General features: G+C 42.3%; 1 protein-coding gene across 1 annotated transcript in view; it reads right to left on the bottom strand.

Moving 5' to 3' along the window:
* Positions 1-16,498, bottom strand: part of ABTB2 (ankyrin repeat and BTB domain containing 2) — a 212,189-nt gene extending 195,691 nt beyond the window's left edge. Inside the window, exon 1 of the mRNA XM_045015338.1 lies at positions 14,575-16,498. Coding sequence (XP_044871273.1) covers positions 14,575-15,442 — 868 coding nt within the window. The 5' untranslated portion in view covers positions 15,443-16,498. The remainder of the gene's footprint in view (positions 1-14,574) is intronic.
* Positions 16,499-19,402: the final 2,904 nt, after the last annotated feature.

Here is a 19,402-nt window from a genome sequence, read left to right as displayed (position 1 = left end):
CACATTAAACACACAATAAATGTCTTGCTTTATTCTGGCTGTAAGATCTTCAGGCTCAAGTCAAAACAGAAACTGCAAAGAGGTCAAAGAATACAAAGGGTAAGTAAGTTAGAATCATAGATTATTAGGGTTGGAAGGGACCTCAGGAGATCATCTAGTCCAGCCTGCTGCTCAAAGCAGGACCAATCCCCAAATGGTCCCCTCAAGGATTGAACTCACAACTGTGAGTTTAGCAGGCCAATGCTCAAACCACTGAGCTATCCCTCCCCCCCCAGTGCAGACTGTAATATTGTAAACATAGAAAAAGGGGGTCACAAATGGCTAATGTTTTCCATCCGTTTCTCCCTTAAACTATTACAAGGAATTTTTGTACATTTCCTGTGACCTTATTTAACCCATGCCCTGAAATATAAATGAAGGGCCAGATCCTGAGCTGATGTAAATCTATGTCTCCATGGAAGTCAATTTACATAGGCTGAGGATGTGGCCTAAAGAATTTGGCTGGGTCCAGACTTGGGGCTGTATCCCACAATCACTCCACTTTTCGCCTTCCTCATCTAACCTATTCTAGTATCACAATAGTATAGCTAAAGGAACTACAGTATTTAACAGAACATTCAACAATGTGAGGTGAGGAGGTCTCTCTTTATTCCTGCTTACTCTGAAACTGATTCATCTGTTGGCCAAAGAGAGCTCAATGTAGCTCCCCTCATGCAAGTGTTTGTATAGTTCTGAGGACTAAAACATGAATTGAAAAGGATAAATCTTTATTTCCTTGGGTTTCATAAGTGACACATCACAATCCTTCCCCTAACATTCCCCAACGTCAATAAACCCAGCACTCAAAGTCTTCAATATTATATATTAGCTAAATAATTAACTTAACAGATCCTCTAATTAAAGTGCTTTCTGCCATTTGTGCTACCATGCTGGTTATCTGCTTCATGAAGTTACCAAACAAACTAGGAACCATGTACCATCTATATAAAATAGCTTCAGTAGTTAGCTTGGGGAGAAAGCATCATGTCTGCCATGAATGACCCCTTAGGCTGACCCATGATGATAAAGGAAAATACTTTGTTCTCTATAGAACCTTTAATCCCATGGGCTCAAAACATTTTACAAACATGAACAATTAAGTCTTACATCTTTCCCCAGAAGTTGGTACCATTAGATTATCACTGTATAGATGGGGAAACTGAGGCAAGGAGAGACAATGGGACCTGCTGAAGGTCAAACAATAGGTCTATGGCAGAGTAAACCACAGACCCTGAACTCTTGACTCTCAATCATTTTAGAAGGACCAGAACAGAGATGGACAACTTCTGCCCACGCATTCAATTTTGGCTGTGGATTTTCTGATGTGTGCCTGTGTTCACCCCCAGATACTTGCATTTAGCCACCAGGGAAAGCTTGAAAATATTCACAATAATCAGCATAATCTGATTGTCAGAACTGACCGATTTTACAATTTGTTGGGTGACTAGGTTAGAGGAGATCATCCTGTAAAGAATATAATAAAGTGGAATTTAAGCCCACCTACCTAATAGAAAAAGAACCAAAAAAGAAATTGCAAGCAGGAATGTAACTGAATTAAGTCATGTAATTAAATAATCAGTTATGATCCCTTGTGCAGTGAGATCACAATTTTAAAGGGCTGAAAGGAGATCATATTTCAAATACGAGAAAACACTCAAGCATATAGACTTTCATAAGTGGGTATTGTATAGTTCAAAATTCCATGTACCTTGATTAAGGATCATCCCTTTTCAGTTTCCATTGCTACAAAAGTTAGTAATTACAGTATATCCTACCCTCATTAGAAGTCACTTTTTTATACTTGTTCTAAATTTAATACTCAGGAAAGTAAAGTCTGCAGCTAGGTATTGGGCAGGGCAAGCACTCAACCCACAGAAGCTGTGCAAAAAACACTCCAGTCCTGCAACACATTTTCTATTCCATTCTTGGGCCTCGTAGCAACCTCTGATCCGAATTGTACACAACCATGTGGAAGTTGTGTGACATGGACAAGTGTTCACTAGAGACTAGAATAAGATCACTAACTCCATTTTTACTTATGACCTAGGCTAAGATCTGAATTCAGACCTCTAGAGGTGAAATGCACAGACACAGACATTAATTTGATCCATCAATGGGCACCCTTAAGCCTCACCCTCTTATAACACCTTCTATTTTCTTCTTTTCCCTTTTATAAAGCCTAAGCTGCCAGCAACAACAAACTTTCCTTTGGACTAACCACAACTTAATATTTTTCACATTGCTTCTCTCCATCACGTGTTTTTGCAGGGTGTAGCACATTTCATAATGTTTCTAGCTCTTGTGCTATAAATATCAGAAATCTGGTAAGAAATTTTACAGTCCTGACTTTTAAAGTAAGGAAACATGAAGTCACTGCTGAACTGGTTTTAACCACTGCCTCAGGCCTGCTTAGATTTAGAGACAGATGTCAAGTGTTAAGACACTGAGATGTTCAAAATAAACATTCAGATTCATCCTATTAAACAAAAGAGCCGCAAAATGCTCCTCTTTTTTCTCTCTCCACCAGAATCCAGCATAGTACAATGTTAACAACTTATGGGATATGCCTTCACTGCAGTGTTAGGAGCAACACCTGGACTATAGACTGAGCTAACATCCCCTTCCATATGCACAGAAAAACCTCTAACCAAGGCTTGAGGAGGCGGCTTTGGAGCATGCTAGTTCAGGCACACCTAAGGGTATAGACTTGAGCTTGGGTTACTTTTCAGCCCAGGCTGGCAACACACCTACTTTTCATTGAGAATTCAGGTTAATCAAATCTGGTGCTGTTAGTCCTTCAATCCTATCTCACAATTCCACCTGGGCTATATTTTCTTGTCTCTTTCTCTTCTTCCACACTGCATTTTAACCCCGTGTTTCCCTGCTCCATTTCTTCTGCACTTAGGCTGCATTTGAATAGAGATGCACCCAAGAAACGTTAAGTTGACCCCAGCTGTCTGGTAAAGCTGTGGTGTGATACGAGTAAGATTCAATCTGGGGAGATGTACCCAGTGATATTTTCATATGTAATGGACAGGAGAGAAGCAAAGAGGCAGAAAAGTCAGTTGAGCCAATAGTTTGCAGACTGAATCGTTAATGACATTCTCATTAAAAGTTCTTGCTGCCATATGCAGTTCGCTTTTGCCTTTGGAACTATCTGCAATAATAGTGAGTATGTAAATAGCTTCCAAGTGGGGATAAAGTATTGTTCTCATGTCACTGCCACAGACAACAGCTCCCTGCTAGGGCAGAGACAGAGAGCACTCTACCAATGAATTCATAGAGCAGCCCAGTTTAACACACTGTTAAAAACCATGGGATATCCCACCAGAAGTCCATGCCAGCACACATGCTAGTACAGTTCTGTTGTGGACACAGTTATATAGGTCTGGCATGGGTAGTGCTTTGCAGTGAAAACACTCCCCCCATGCTAAGCTAGCTCAGGCTAAACTAGGCTAACCCAGCCCTTCCTAGGCAAGCTTAGGCTAACTCTGCCATGAAGACATATTCACATTTATTTCTTATAACAGAAGGAATATTGAGGTCAGAGTTTCTCGTAATGGCCAGGGCATAGGGCTGGAAATCCGGACTCCCAAGTTTTATTCCCTGATCAGCACTGATGTGTTATGTGACCTTCAACAAGTGCCTCACCTTACCCATCTTTGAAAAAGATCTGTACATTACTTATCTGTCACAAAGGGATGATGGAACTTACATTGGCATAGCTATGTCTCTTCGAGGGGTGAAATATCCACACTCCTGAGAGACGCAGTTATTCTGATGTAACCCCTGGTGTAGACAGCACTAGGTCAACAGAAAAACTCTTCCAGCGCCCTAGCTACCACTTCTCGTGGGCACAGGTAGTGTCTGCACTGAAGTGCTACAGTAACACAGCTGCAGCTGTGTCACTGTAGCAGTTTAAGTCTAGAAATACCCTTAAGGTTTGCAAGCAGCAATGTCTTCAGATAAAAAGACACTGCACGTGCAAAGGACTATACCTAAAAAGCTGCTCAGGAGAACATTAGGAGCTGCTGGGCGCTGAGTAATTTTGAAAACTTATTGTATCTGATACTTCAAGTTATTTTCTGTACTTTTTCCCTTTTAAGTTCCATATGCAAAGTCAGAGGGCTTGGCTACACTTGAGAGTTGCAGCGCTGGTGGAGGCTTTCCAGCGCTGCAACTTAGTAACTGTCCACACCTGCAAGGCACATCCAGCGCTGCAACTCCCTGGCTGCAGCGCTGGCTGAACACCTGGTCTGCTTGGGGTGTAGTGAGTGCAGCGCTGGTGATCCATCAAGCGTGGACACACACCAGCGCTGTTATTGGCCTCCAGGGTATTAGCAGATATCCCAGAACGCTTTTAACTAAATTAAATTACTCTTTGTTTTGTTGTGAACTCGGAGCTCTGGTGCTCCGGGAGCTGCTTATCTAAAAAACAAACACAGCTCCTGTTTGCTGTGATCAATCTGTACCTGACTGAACAATCAAATGAGATAACCCCTGTGAATGAGGCAGGCAGGGAGTGAGTGTTTGCTTGACAGAGAAACAGCGGGGGCAGAGGGGAGAAAGGGAGTCCATTGGATGCAGGCTGTTTGCAGTTAAGAGTAAGGAGTCGGGAACATTTTCTGATTTTGCAAGGCAGGAAGCTAACACACAGTGTTGGCTCCAAAAATCCACTCTCTCTCTCTCCCCCGCTCCCTGTCACACTACACCCCACCCCACCCCCCTCTTCTGAAAAGCACGTTGCTGCCACTTGAACGCTGGGATAGCTGCCCATAATGCATCACTCCCAACAGTGCTGCAAATGCTGCCACACACCAGCGCTGGTAGCTGTGAGTGTGGCCACACACCAGCGCTGTTCCTACACAGCTGGATGACCAGCGCTGTAAACTCCCAGCGCTGCAACTCTCAAGTGTAGCCAAGCCCAGACAAACCCTGACTCCTTCCTCAAGCTAAACTCTCATTGATTTCAGTGGGAATTTAGCCTGAGTGAGGACTAAGGGTATGGCTACACTTGAGAGTTACAGCGCTGGTTGTACAGCTGTGTAGGGAAAGCACTGGTGTGTGGCCACACTCACAGCTACCAGCGCTGCAGTGTGGTCACATTTGCAGCACTGTTGGGAGTGATGCATTATGGGCAGCTATCCCAGCGTTCAAGTGGCAGCAACATGCTTTTCAAAAGAGGGGTGTGGGGTGGAGTGTGACAGGGAGCGGGGGAGAGAGAGTGTGGATTTTTGGAGCCGACACTGTATCAGCTCCCTGCCTTGCAAAATCAGAAAGTTTTCCCGACCCCTTACTCTTAACTGCAAACAGCCTGCAGACCAGATAAGCAGCTGCTCCAACGGACTCCCCCCTGCCCCCACTGTTTCTATCCTCAAGCAAACACTCATCCCCCTGCCTGCCTCATTCACAGCAAGGTAGGGGGTTATCTCATTTGATTGTTCACAGTCAGTTACAGATTGATCACAGCAAACAGGAGCTGTGTTTGTTTTTTAGATAAGCAGCTCCCGGAGCCCCGAGTTCACAACAAAACAAAGAGAGGCAGCATAACAAAACAAAGAGAGTAATTTAGTTAAAAGCATTCTGGGATATCTCCTAATACCCTGGAGGCCAATAACAGCGCTGGTGTGTGGCCACACTTTACGAGCAGCGCTGTAGCACCAGCACTGCAATCGTTATACTCCAAGCAGACCCAGGTGTACAGCCAGCACTGCAGCCAGGGAGTTGCAGCACTGGATGTGCCCTGCAGGTGTGGACAGTTACTAATTGCAGCGCTGGAAAGCCTCCACCAGCGCTGCAACTCTCAAGTGTAGCCATACCCTAAGTAGCAACTAAGCAAGGCATGCAGGATTTAGCCCAATGTGTATTATTCTTGGTCTCATTTTTCCATTTTCTTTCTCCTACACCACTGAGACGAGCTCACATTAAAGGAAAAATGATAACTAGCTTTAGGTCCAACATTTAGATTGTGGGTCAAATGTTCAAAGTTCTATTTTAAAAGGGATGCAAATACCTTTTGTTACTAAGAGAAAGGAAAGGGATCTTACAAAAAAACTAGTATGAATGTAAATATCTTCAGTATCATTGTTTTATTTCAATGAACCCAGGCTATTTTTATGTACTGAAACATTCTCCCTGCAGTGTTATGTACCTAACCACTGCAACATTGTATTAGTACATGAGAACCAGAAAATGAAACTGACTATAAAACAAAAGTGAAGCTGATTAATCTATTTTCGTTGCCCAAGCCCAGCGAAATGCATAAACTAATTTAAACTTTAAATGTTCACTCTTAATTATTTAAGGTGATATTAATACACAGATAAAGATTTATTCTTTACATATATGAATTCCATGTTGAAAGCATGTGTTTCATAAAGAAAAGGCAACCTATTCAATTTCACACAGCCTTGCAAAATATGCTTGGGTAGAAATTAATTCTGAAATGTTAGAAAACTGATGTGGATTAGGGCTGCTCTGTATTTACAGTCTTTCTTTATCTTGTTACAGCTTCAGGTGCATAGGGCATTTACCAGTTTCCACCATTTATTTCAGTCTTGTGCTGGTGTGTTCAGGCTTTTGAGTGTCACGTTGATGGATCTGTTTTTTCCCCTCTATTGTTCTACATAACGTTCCTCTAGGTCATCCTCTTTTTCTCTTTCTAGGTGGTGTCCATATTGCTACTTGCCCTGGAAGTCGTGCTGGTCCCACCCTTAAAGAGTGTCCTAAATATGTCCATCATCTTCTTACCATATCTGATACTTTAGATTGGTTTGCTCTACTTAGAATTTCTGATGTTGCAAGAAACTCCTTCCAATGGATTCTGAAGATCTTCCACAGACATTTATTTTGGAATGATTTGATCTTATCCATTTCTCGTGTGCATTTCCATGTCTCTGCTCCACAAAGGAAGATAGACATTATGCCAGTGTTAAAAATTCATATTTTTGTGACAGTGCCAAATCTTTTCAAGTTTATGAAAGTTGTTTGTTGCTTCTGATATTCACTGTTTCACATCTAGCATGATGTCACCATCATTGCACATCTCATTCCCTAGATAGATTGTTTACTTCTCATGTTTCTTCATCTATTCTAATGGTTACTTCCAGAACACTGAAAGCAATACATTTTGTCTCCCTCTTGCTGATGAACAAACCAATCTGATTTAATGTACCTGCCAAAAGCTGGGTCTTTTTCCCCATTAAGCGATGTGTTGAACTAAGCAGGACAATGCCATCAGCAAAAATGAGGTAATCCAATTGTGCTTTATCATTTGTCCATAAGTCTCCTTGGTTACTTTCTAAGGTTATTTTCCTCATGACAGAGTCAATGACCAGTGCAAACAATAGTGGAGACATAATATACCACAGGTAATCAATTATTTTTTGTCCAGGTCCAAATTTCTTGGTTAAGGTATATCAAGGTCCAGACTCCAGAGAAGAAAATAATTTAAAAAAATAAATAAAATAAATAAATAATAATTAAATAAAAAGATTACAAGTTCTGTTCAACAGTGTCTGGTGGTGTGGATTTGGCTCGCAGTCCACATATTAACTACCCCGGAAATATACCGTTGTCTTACTCCAGTTGTCAATGCAAACCATTGGCTGATGTTGTCACCATCTCTGACTGCCACATTCGGCATTATCATATAGATGCTTAATTATTCTAATTATTTTTACTGGTATTCTGTAGTATGCCATAATTTTCCAAAGACAGTGTCTGTGTACACGATCAAAAGCCTTCTGGAAATCTACACAATTTGTCATAAAAGGTGCTTTCCACTCCAGACTTAGTTCTATAATATGACTGAGAACAACAATATAGTCTGCACATGATCTCAGTGATCTAAAACCTCCTTGTTCCTTTCTAAATTGAAGGTCTATTTGTTTCTTGATACGTTCCAGTGTGATGTTGCACATGATTTCCCCAGGAACTGAGAGTAATGTGATTCCTCTTCAGTTACTGCAATTGGTAAGGTCATCCTTCTGTGGCAATTTTACTGTAAGGCCTCTCTTCTACTGGGCTGTTTTTTCCCCCCTTCATTCCATTTTCTATCCAAAAAACACAAGTACAGTCTGGAGGGTTATTTCATCACCTGCTTTAAGCATCTCTCCAGTAACGTCATCCTCTCCAGCTGCTTTCCCATTTTTTAAATTTACCAATGGCTTTTCTAACTTCCATTGTAACAGCCCATAAATCAATAGGAAGCTCTGGTAGTGGTAGGTCTTGACCATGTATTTCTAGTAGTTTGCTAGGGCTTGGTCTATTTAAAACAGCCTGAAAATTTTCTGCCCCTCTTTTAGTACTGAAGAAGAACAAAGGAAGAGTCTTTCCATTTGCATCTTTAATAAGGCATCAATTACTGCTAAAGTTTCCTGTTAGCTGTTTGATTGTCTTATACAAGGTTCTAAGGTCATCTCTTTGGCTAGCCTCTTGGCATTTTCTATCAATATATTCTCTTTTAAACTCTTCTAGCTCTCTTTTTTTACCTCTAGTCTAGAGCTCTATATTCTTCGCACCTCTTGCTCATCTCTCCACGTCTTATTATTCATTCATTTACAATATAAATACAATATCCATGCACTGGGTAGAGTGCTAATCTTCCCTGTAATTACAACTACACTTCTACCCCGATATAACATGGTCGTGGGGAGCCAAAAATCCCTACCATGTTATAGGTGAAACGTCGTTACATTGGGGTAGCGGTGGCAGGGCGCCAGCGGTGATTTAAAGGGCCCTGGGCTCCCCGCAGCAGCCAGAGCTCCGGACCCTTTAAAGCACCACCGGAGCCCTACTGCTACCACGCTATATGCAAACCCATGTTATATCGGGTCGCGTTATAGCAGGGTAGAAGTGTACTAAGAAAGTTGATAACTGAAACAAAATTGAAATTAATAAAATAAAAACACATTCTTTTGTGTTGGCATCCAAGAGATCAGATTGGTATTTCAGAGTGTCACATCGGTATGATGCCTTGTGCGCTGGAATGATAGGTGATAGAGCTCCTATGGTTATGAAAATACAAAAACTCTGTCGTATGTGTCACACTTACAACACAATTATCTGGATGTAATCCAATGAAATCCTAATCCCACTCTGAACAGCATATATAGTTAGTTCAAATATACACACTCACTGGGACTTTATTTGTAATTTAACAAGCAATAAAAACTTTATCCTAAATTTGACTGTACTTAGGGTTTTCCCTGCAGGGCCTCCTCTGTCTCAGTTTCTAGTTCCCTTTGTTTCAGATGGATGCTCCAAACCCTATTACATCCAAATTGGTGATAACAAAAAAAATCTATCTACATGCATGTGTCCCTAGTAATAATGTTAGTTTACAAAGTTCCAGCACCAAATCTTAGGGTGACCAAACAGAGAAGCCCTATTACAAAGGATTTTATTGTTCAGATTAATCTTTAGTGTAACTCCAATGAGTTCAAGGATGAATTTGGCTCTGATAGTATGACAATTCTGTTTCATGGAATGAAATTAAAATCAAATCGCTAAGGGCCACATTTTCAGCTAGGCCTCTATCCAAACTCCACCTGCATGTATGCAAAATTGTGAGCATGTATACATGCCGTTTGCAGGTGCAAACATGTGGACACACACTTAAAATATTGACATCTATGTGCATGCAAGTAAGCATTAGCATTTGCAGCCCTAGAACATTGTCCCACTGGGTTCTGTGGATACAAATTCTAACACAGGAGTTTACAGGTATTAGAACTGTTCACAGCTATGCAAGTGTTGCACATCCACAACTGAAGGCTAGGGTTTGAAAATGTACCCTTCTGGGTGAAATTCACCCATAATCATATGGTTGTGAAAGGTCCCAGTGCACTGGAACTACCAACATCCAGCTGTTTGGTATGTAGGCAGCAGGAATCTGCACATCCTGCAGGTGGTGGCTTGCCTCAGAAACAACCAAGGAGTTAGGGCAGGCCAGAATAGAGGTGAGGTGCAGTCACTGGGTACACACACATATAACCGCTTGTCCAAAACCGCAGCACAGATTTTGTTTAAGGATAGCAGCCCCTAGTGCAGCAAAGTGGTGGAACAGAGGGAAAAGTTCCATTTTAAAATTGATTCACAGCCCATCAAAGGTGACAACTAGAAAAGTACAGTAGCAGTAACAGTCCTAAAGCTTTTTTACTCCACTTATCTTATTGATCACGTTTGCAGCTATTATCTCTCAAATATACACTTCCTGATAACATATAGCTTTTCTGAACAGTAGCAGAGATAATTAGTTTAATAAAATTAATGAGACACTATGAACACTCCAATTTTTTTGGTTCAGATAACCAGAAAGCAGTTTGAATAAACAGCACACATTACAAGGGGTTTTCTTTATTCAATACTTAGGCATCATAAATGGATCTCGGCGGGGGGTTAGCAACATGATTATATATTGAAGTACAAAACTGATCTTAAATATTTGATATTAAACTCAAAAAACAACTTTAACAAACATGAATAGTGCTACACCTCTACAAGAGCCAGGAAGTTAAAATCAGGGCTGTTAGGCCATTTTTAATTTACGTGCGTGGAAAAATATAAAGCAAAATAGGGTAAGTTACTGACCGAATATGGGGCTTTTAGTTTCCAGACACTTGCTGCTATATCATACTAGACCAAATTCATCCCTAGTGTAACTCCACTAAAGTTACATCAGCAATCAATTTGGCTACATTTTTTCTAAAATATCCTGTAAGAAAAGTTCAGGGGTGTTGTTATTTTAAGAAACCAGTATAGCTTGTTCTGGAACCTTAATCCCTTTGCTTTGAAGTACCAATATGTTAGCAACAAAGTTCCTATGCTGAGCATCACTTCAGCTGCCCCACCTGCCAGGTGTGTTTGGGAGCACTCAAGCTGTTAATGACCCTTTTGAATTCTGCAGTATTACCTTCTATAGAATGCTAGGACACAGCATGTGCATTCTACCTGGATGTCCCAGGAACATTCAGGAGTATTCAGGTGGTTAAGTACAGTAAGTGCTGTGCTTAACAGACAGAGTGATAATGCCAAAAGCATTTCTGGAGTTCTTACAGCTCAGCATAATGAATAATAAATGAGTCAATTCATCTACCACATAGGAGAACAAACACAGCAGCATGAAAACTGCCATACTGGATCAAATCCATGGTCCTTCTCCTCAAGTAAACTATTACCAAGAGCGGCCAGTACCAGCTGCTTCAGAGGAAGGTACAAGAAACCCTTTAGGTGGTAGCTATGGGGTCATCTATCCCCAAGGGAAGTTTCCCCCTACAGTTAGAGATCGGTTTTCACCCTGAAACAGAGTAACTCCAGAAATGCTAGAATAGGTCCTTAATATGTACAGCTATGCTGAAGACAACTTAAACGGAGATCCTGTCTATGCATGCATCATTAACAATCCCATCTCACTTTTTGTAAAGATCAAGAGTTTGCTCCTGTGTCCCAGGAAATAGCTGAAAATCTCACCCAACTAAAAGCCTGGTTTATAGTTTTAGCACATGATCCTAAAGTTCTTGCACATTTGTTTCAATAAGAAGTTTGAGTATGCAAGGACTGCAGGATCAGACCTCAGCAAATCTATGCATCAACAATTCTAAATTGGAAGAAGAAAAAAAAAGTCTATACACTGAAGAGTGATGGCTTTAACCAATCTTCTATTGATGGTATTTCTTAAGCTTTTTATAATTTAATTAATTTTATCTTCTACATCTGTGCTTTAGCTTCCCTTTAACCAGTTTCTTTACTTAATTTAGTTTTGTCTTTGAAGATGCCCAGTTGCAATAATAAACTGCAGATATCGCTACTGATGAGCCATACAGGTGTTTGTATTGATAGAGCAATGGGCAAACAACTAAATTAGCACTTATTAGCTCCCTCCACATTTCCTTATTGGGAATCAACACCTTTGTATACCAGCTCTTGTTTGTTAAGTTTTCCAGACTACTGAGCATAATGGGCCAAGTTTTTCTCTCAGTATTAATGTAAATGTCAAATAGCAATTCCACTGAGTTGCTCCACATTTCCACTAATACATCCAAGAGCAGAATTTGGATCAGTGGCTAAGCTTCTTATACAGAAATTAAATGTAGTGATTCAACAACCCACAGCCTGTTGTTGCAGGATCTATTGTACTATGTTGGTTACATATTCATTTGACCCATTTCATATTTTTAGCCAAATCTACAATGCAGTATGTCATCTTTGACTTGTAATTGCAAGAATGGACATTAAAAGAGTCACTGATTCTTATGTTTCAGTTTAGATAAATGGTCACATTACATTGAATTAAACACACCTGAAGACACCCTAAACTCTGCACATACAAAAAAAGTAAATGCATTTATTGAAAGAAATGTTCAGCAAGACAGAAACCACAAAAAGGCTAAAGAACCCCAGCCTTTTCCATGGCCAGTCAATGCTTAGTATTCAATTGAATGAGCTGAACACTTGGTGTTTTGAATATTTAGAACTGTTTCCTTGCATAGCTGTTTATGTTTCCATCAGACACCAGCCTCCATTCATTCATTGTTATTATTCCAAAAGGAGATTTCTGTTCAGGCAAAGAGACTTTATAAATCAGCAACACTATGGTGACCAGATGTCCCAACTTTATTGGGACAATCCTGATTTTTGGGTCTTTTTCTTATATAGGCTCCTATTACCCCCCACTCCTGTCCTGATTTTTCACATTTGCTCTCTGGTCACCCTACTATGGATCAACAATCTCAGTTATCTCAAAGACAGAAATTATGTGGCAAAAACTGAACAGAGAATGTGGTTTACCTAGAAGACAAACCTTTCCAAGTAGAACCACAGGAAATATTTTACTCCAGATTACAGGGAGAAGAGGGTCCTCCTGTCCTTTCACATAGATCCTCAACTACAAATGCTCTCATGGCCTGCACAGGATTATCTAGTATTGTTTTGGTGGCAGCCAAAAAATGTACTAGGCATTTTCCCAGCACAGAGGATACAGCCCTGACAAAGAGCTGAGGTTTAAAAAGGAGGTGAATTCATTTGTACATTTCACTTGACTTAATTTGCAGTTACGGATTCCATCCTGCCAAAGAAACATTCCAAAAAGCCACACTGTTCAGAGACAATTCTGTGCATATAACATATTTGCTGCATTTCTCTCCCACATATTGGAAAACTCCTGCCCATATCTAATAGAGACACATGTTCGGGAGGAAGGCATGGAGTGATGGTGGTTCATGCATGTGGTGGCTGTGCTGAACAGGCTGGATCAAGCCTGGCTAAGGTGAGGAAGGGAGAAAATAAACTGTGTTCAGCTGTGTATTGCCCACAGAAATTAAGCCTTCTTCCTAGTGCTCTGAGACACTGCCTTAGTGCTAATGTAAGGGGTAATGCTACGGAGGTGAGGCGCTGTCTCAATTCTTTTCCTTAGTACACCTGTGCAGCACAGAGCAGGATTTGGTCCTTTGTTTAAATGCATGATATGTCATTGCTAACACTCACATGAGAACAGGATCTTTATTTCTTAAGGGTAGATCTGCTCCTTTTGCTTGTCCCTCAATCTGAAGTTACTGATGTCATAATTGTTTATGACTTCAGATGAGGACTAAGCAACCGGAACAGATTAACACAAACTCAACAGCCTTTCTTCGTGGACTAATTGCTTCTCAAACATTTACATGAGACATCAGTTGCTCTTTAACATTCAGTGACACAGTTCAAAGACAAATATTGCAAGTTTCCCCGGAGAACTGTCAAAATTTATTTTAAACCTTGTATCTTTCAGTATCACAGGAAAATGCCAGTATTCTATCTGCTTATTTACTTAACTGCCTAAAAACTCTCCTAATCAGATTAGGGGGGTAAGTATCTTAACACTATGTTATTCTAATTAATCAAAAAGCTATCCTATAATCCTCAATTTGAGCTGAGTGAAAACTGGTATAATTTACATATACATACCATGCAATATAAGCTTTATACCTACAGATCCTAAATAATTTTTGTTGTTTGCTCAAAAGTTGTACAGTTATTTTTGAAAAAACAACCTCATAGTTGTTTTCCTTCTATAGGCTGTATCTGGGAAAAAACATGCTTAAGATCACAAAGTTTGCCCCACAAGGCTCTCAATATCATCTTTTATATGATACTGGCAAGCTCCTCAGAAAAAAGTATGAGGGTGCTTTTTTAAAATCAAAACAAAGTTCAGAAAGTTAGTTAATGCAACTTTCCCTTATCAATACCTGAGGTACCCATACACTCATTCTCTCTTAGTAATGCTAATAAGCTCAGAGTGCAACTGGTAGGAAGTTAATGGCAGTCTCAAATGCCTTTATTTTGTTGATAACAAAGGGCCTGTTTTTCCACTGCTGTTGCACCCTGTGTAGTAATTTACACCTTTAAACAGTGACTGCAATATCCTCACATTCTGATTTGATAGTGTTTTGCATCTACTTTTTACAGGTGCAAAGCTGCTGAAAATCAGGCCTATGGCTATCACAGTAGTATCTGCATAACAATCTTTATGGTAACAGTTGCATAACTTGGACTTACCATTAGCATTTTTCCCACAGATGAGATGCTCGTAAGGCTGCAGTACTCCCCAAAGTTCAGCATCATTGTTGATGACCATCTCAAGGATTTCAGAGGAGATCTCCCCCCCTCCTCCTCCATCTGGGCTCTGACTCGCTAGAACCCTGCCTTTGATTTCTTCCACTAGATTCTCCATACAAGACGTCAAAGAGATAGCTGCATACTCATGAATCCTTACTGAGATCCTAGTGTCCACCATCCACCTGAAAAACCTCCCCACTGAGAAGGTAAGGCCACATCGGGAGGATTTGCCTTTCCTCAATCCATCTCCTGCACTCATGCTGTACAGGGAAAGAGCCTTGACAGTAGCCAGGACACAGCTTTCTGACAATGACCAGCTCTGGATGAGCTTGATGGCACTTTGGATCTCAAATCTAGTGCATTTGGAATGCATCACACTCAGACGTTGGGCCTCCCTGGAGATCCTGATCAGGGCTCTCCTAAGTAGCTGAGAGAGTCTCCTGATAGCTTCCTGAGAAAAGTTTCTGATATTTCCTTCCCCCTTTCCTTTTCTGAGTATTTTCCCAATGTCTTCATCGGTCCAAGGGAATTCCTCTAGATCTGGCAGTTTAGGACACTTGGAAAAGATGTCTGCAACTTCGGGGTCTTCTGGCAGAACAGTGTTCACTGTATCCCAGCTGTTATTCCTACTATTCATGGAGCCTGAATAGTACCACCAGTTGCCCCTGTGCTGCGATGATGTGAAGGCTTGGGAGTTGGACTTAGAAGAAGAGAGACTAAGGGATCTGCAGGAATCCCCTGCCCCATAACCAGAGTCCAAGGTTAAATCCTCCAGGGTCTTCAGAGTAGAGCTGTATATCCCAGCCATAGGAAAGACTTGTGATCCAGCCCCTTAGAGGCACAGAAAGGTGAAGACGATGAAACTAGATCCCTGCTGCAGTTAGTGGACCAGAGAGGCTGGCACCACAAAGAGAACCGCTGGGCAGCTTATAACATTGCGGAGAAGAACCAAGTTCACACTTCAGCTTCAGAGGCTCCTTCAGGCTCTGCTGGGTGCCAGCTGACTCCATTCCACAGGCAGGCTGAGATCATTCATTTTCCGTCTGGAGCAACGATGGAAAGTACGGGGAGGCAGGGAGGGGGAAGTGTCAGTATCAAACACTCCCCAACGTGCCAAAGGAGTCTCCTCCTAAGGCAGGTTACTTCAGAGCCTCAAGACAAGGCCAACCCCACCTCTCCGGCGAGCCGGGCGGTTCTGAAGGCAGCGAAGTGCTGAGTAAGCAGGGAAAAGACGGATCCGAAGACTAGCCCAGAGAATCCTTCTCCAAATCGCTACCCAGAGCAAAGCTCCAGCCCATTAAGGCAGCGCGGCAGCAGGAGAGCCCAAGAGCAGCCCGGGGAGCTGCAGACTCTGCTCCCGCCGGCGCTCCGGACACTTGCAGAAGCTTTGAGCAAACTCCTCCGTTGGGCACCCAGTGTGCAGACGGCATGCAAATAACCTGGGGAAAACACCAATCAGCGGCTCCGGAGGAGGCTGAGGCAGCCAGTGAAATCCGAGCTGAGCGGCCCGTGTGTAAAACGGACGCAGGAAGAGGGTCCACGGGGAGGAGAAAGCCGGGGTGGGGGGAACGGTGGATTTCCAAACTCAACGCGTTTGGGTCAATTTGCAAAACTCCGCGCGGAGTAGCCGCCTTTGGGCGACCTCCGTCTCCCTTTGCACACCGGGGAGGCGACCGGAGGGACTTGTGCACCGCGGGGGGCTCTCCGCTTGCTCAGCCCCGGGCAGCGGGCTGCTCTCCGAGCACAGACGGGCGGGCGAGACCCGAATGAACGAGTCGGGAGGCTTGGGATGAAGCGGGTGAGGGAGGGGATGTAGGACAACGCGATCACCTGTGGGCAATGAAGGTGCATCTTTCCCCTCCCTCCCCCCACACCATCCCGAGTGCTGTCTGCCTGCAGGAGACCATCAGAAACAGGGGGGTTCACTCTGATTTTCACTGGCGATTTCTTTTTCCTCCGCCGCTGGACAATAAAAACTGTCCAAAGTGAAGATCCCAGCTTCTGAGTGAAAGACCAAACACGTGCCCCTGAAAGCAGTGCTTGGACTGGACTCTCATTTCATTCAGACGCACAATTTATACACAGCTGTACGAACAGGCGATTCATTTACCTGTCTCCTCCTTCCCGGGCGTAGAAAATGAATAGGTGGATTGTAAGCGTGTACCATGTAGCCACTATGCCGGCTCCTGAAAGAGGGCTTTGTATGTTAGTTTACACAGTTCTGACCTTGAACCATGTCTCGTTTGTTTCTTTCCCTCACTCCAAAGTAATGGTCTTATTTCCCTCTCTAGTTTGTTTATATATATACATAATTGTTGCACTTATTATTTACTTGATGCAACAGCGTCGCCTTCCGGTAAGAAAATCAATTCAGGCCAGCTTCCTTATTTACAAGCGTTCAAGGCTTTAATTTTTAAATGGTACTATCCAGTTGAAAAGAATATATTAAAAAAAAATATCTTTGCCTCTGCCATGCAGTTTTCACATTCTTAAAACTGAAAGACGTATACATCTGTTTTACTTTCTAATTTATTTCTCATTATATATACTGGCTTTTTGCAAAGTAAACAATCCAAAACCATTATACCAGCCAAAAACTACAATACATGTCTATGTCTAGACTGTAAAAAACTTCAAGAAAAACATCTGTCTTTTGCATATCATACAGCATTGATAACATTAGCACTAAACGACAGAGATGAGTGAATGAAAATAAACTAGTCTGTTTTATGTCTCTAGACAATTAGTTTCTTGTCATTAATGCATATGCACTAGCAAGAGTTACAATGATTTGTTTATGTTTGTGTTGCTTATTTGTTTTAAAAGCGCTGTTTCTAATTCACTTTTGTTTAGTTTAATGGAAACATTACTATTGGTCTTATTCTCTCATAGACAACTCTTTTCTTCAGATTTGTAAATTTCACAAGACCTCTGTGGCCACTTCTTTCTCTCCAGATTTATATTTGGTATTTAAAACTTCCTGCCACAGGTTTTAATTTCAGTTACTTTGGTCATTAGTTTAAACCAGGAGTCGGCAACCTCTGGCATGCGGCTCACCAGGGTAAGCACCCTGACAGCCCAGGCCAGTTTGTTTACCTGCCACGTCAGCAGGTTCGGCCGATCGTGACTCCCAGTGGCTGCGGTTCACCGTCCTAGGCCATTGGGGGTGGCGGGAAGCCGCAGCCAGCACATCCCTCGCCCACGCCACTTCCCACCGCCCCCTTTTGCCTGGGACGGCAAACCGTGGTCAGTGGGAGCCGCGGTCCACCAAACCTGCTGACTCGGCAGGTAAACAAACTGGCCTGGCCTGCCAGGGTGCTTACTCTGGTAAGCTGAATGCCAGAGATTGCCGATCCCTGGTTTAAATAATTAGCTCTGTTTTGCTGCATGAAAATCAGTCCAAACAAGCCAGCAATTCTGCATATCTTCAGTAGATGGCACCCTTTATCATTCTCTGAATATCACACATCATTCAGGAGGAGTTATTTAAGTTAAGGGCCTATGTTGGCACAAGAACAACTGGACATAAGCTGCTCATCAACAAGTTCAGGCTTGAAATTAGGTGAAAGTTTCTAACCATCAGAGGAGTGAAGTTCTGGAACAGCCTCCCACTTGGAGCAGTGGGGGCCAAAACCTAGTTGGTTTCAAGACTGTGCATGATAAGTTCATGGAGGGGATGATATGATGAGATTGCCTACAATGGCATGTGGCCCATCTGCGACTGCTAGTAGCAAATATATCCCTGAGGTGGGACACTAGATGGGGAGGGCTCTGAGTGAATTCTTTTCCAGTTGTCTTGATGGTGGGTTATGCTGACATGCTCAGGGTCTAATTACCATATTTGGGGTCAGGAAGGAATTTCCCCCCAGATCAGATTGGCGGGTGGGGGGGTCACCTGGGGGGTTTCCCCTTTGGCAGCATCAGCAACATGGAGCATGGGTCACTTGCACGGGTCACTGTTGCAAATGGTGAATTCTCTGTAACTTGAAGTCGATGGGGGAGCGGCAGCAGTCAACTCACCACAGTGAAGACACCTCGGTGAGTAGGTCTAAGTACGTCGACTTCAGCTACGTTATTCATGTAGCTGAAGTTGTGTAACTTAGATTGATTTCCCCCCCTGCCCCCAGTGTAGACCAGGCCTGTGTAAGGTGCCACAAGTACTCCTCATTGTTTTTGCTGATACAGACTAACACGGCTACCAGTCTGAAACCTGTCACCATTCAAGGCACTGAATTTAGCCGTATCAAGTGGAAATCCTTCAACTTCATGAAAAAACTTGTGCAGATACAGACAGACATCATCTTCCTTTCCAAATGCAAACTGGAACGGGTACAAAGAAGGGCCACTAGAATGATCCAAGGAATGGAAAGCCTGTTGTATGAAAGGAGACTTGAGGAGCTTGGTTTGTTTTCCTTAACCAAAAGAAGGTTGAGAGGAGATATGATTGCTCTCTTTAAATATATCAGAGGGATAAATACCAGGGAGGGAGAGGAATTATTTCAGCTCAGTACTAATGTGGACATGAGAACAAATGGATATAAATTGGCAGTCGGGAAGTTTAGGCTTGAAATTAGACGAAGGTTTCTAACCATCAGGGGAGTGAAATTCTGGAACAGCCTACCGAGGGAAACAGTGGGGGCGAAGGACCTCTCTGGCTTTAAGATTAAGCTTGATAAGTTTATGGAGGGAATGATTTGATAGGATAACGTGATTTAGTCAATAGGTCAATAACGTGCGACCACTGGTAATTAGTACCGAGGGTCAATGT

This window comes from Mauremys mutica, chromosome 4 (assembly GCF_020497125.1).
Source record: "Mauremys mutica isolate MM-2020 ecotype Southern chromosome 4, ASM2049712v1, whole genome shotgun sequence".
In the NCBI taxonomy this organism is placed as follows: Eukaryota; Metazoa; Chordata; order Testudines; family Geoemydidae; genus Mauremys; species Mauremys mutica.
This window is presented reverse-complemented; position numbering and strand designations above follow the sequence as displayed.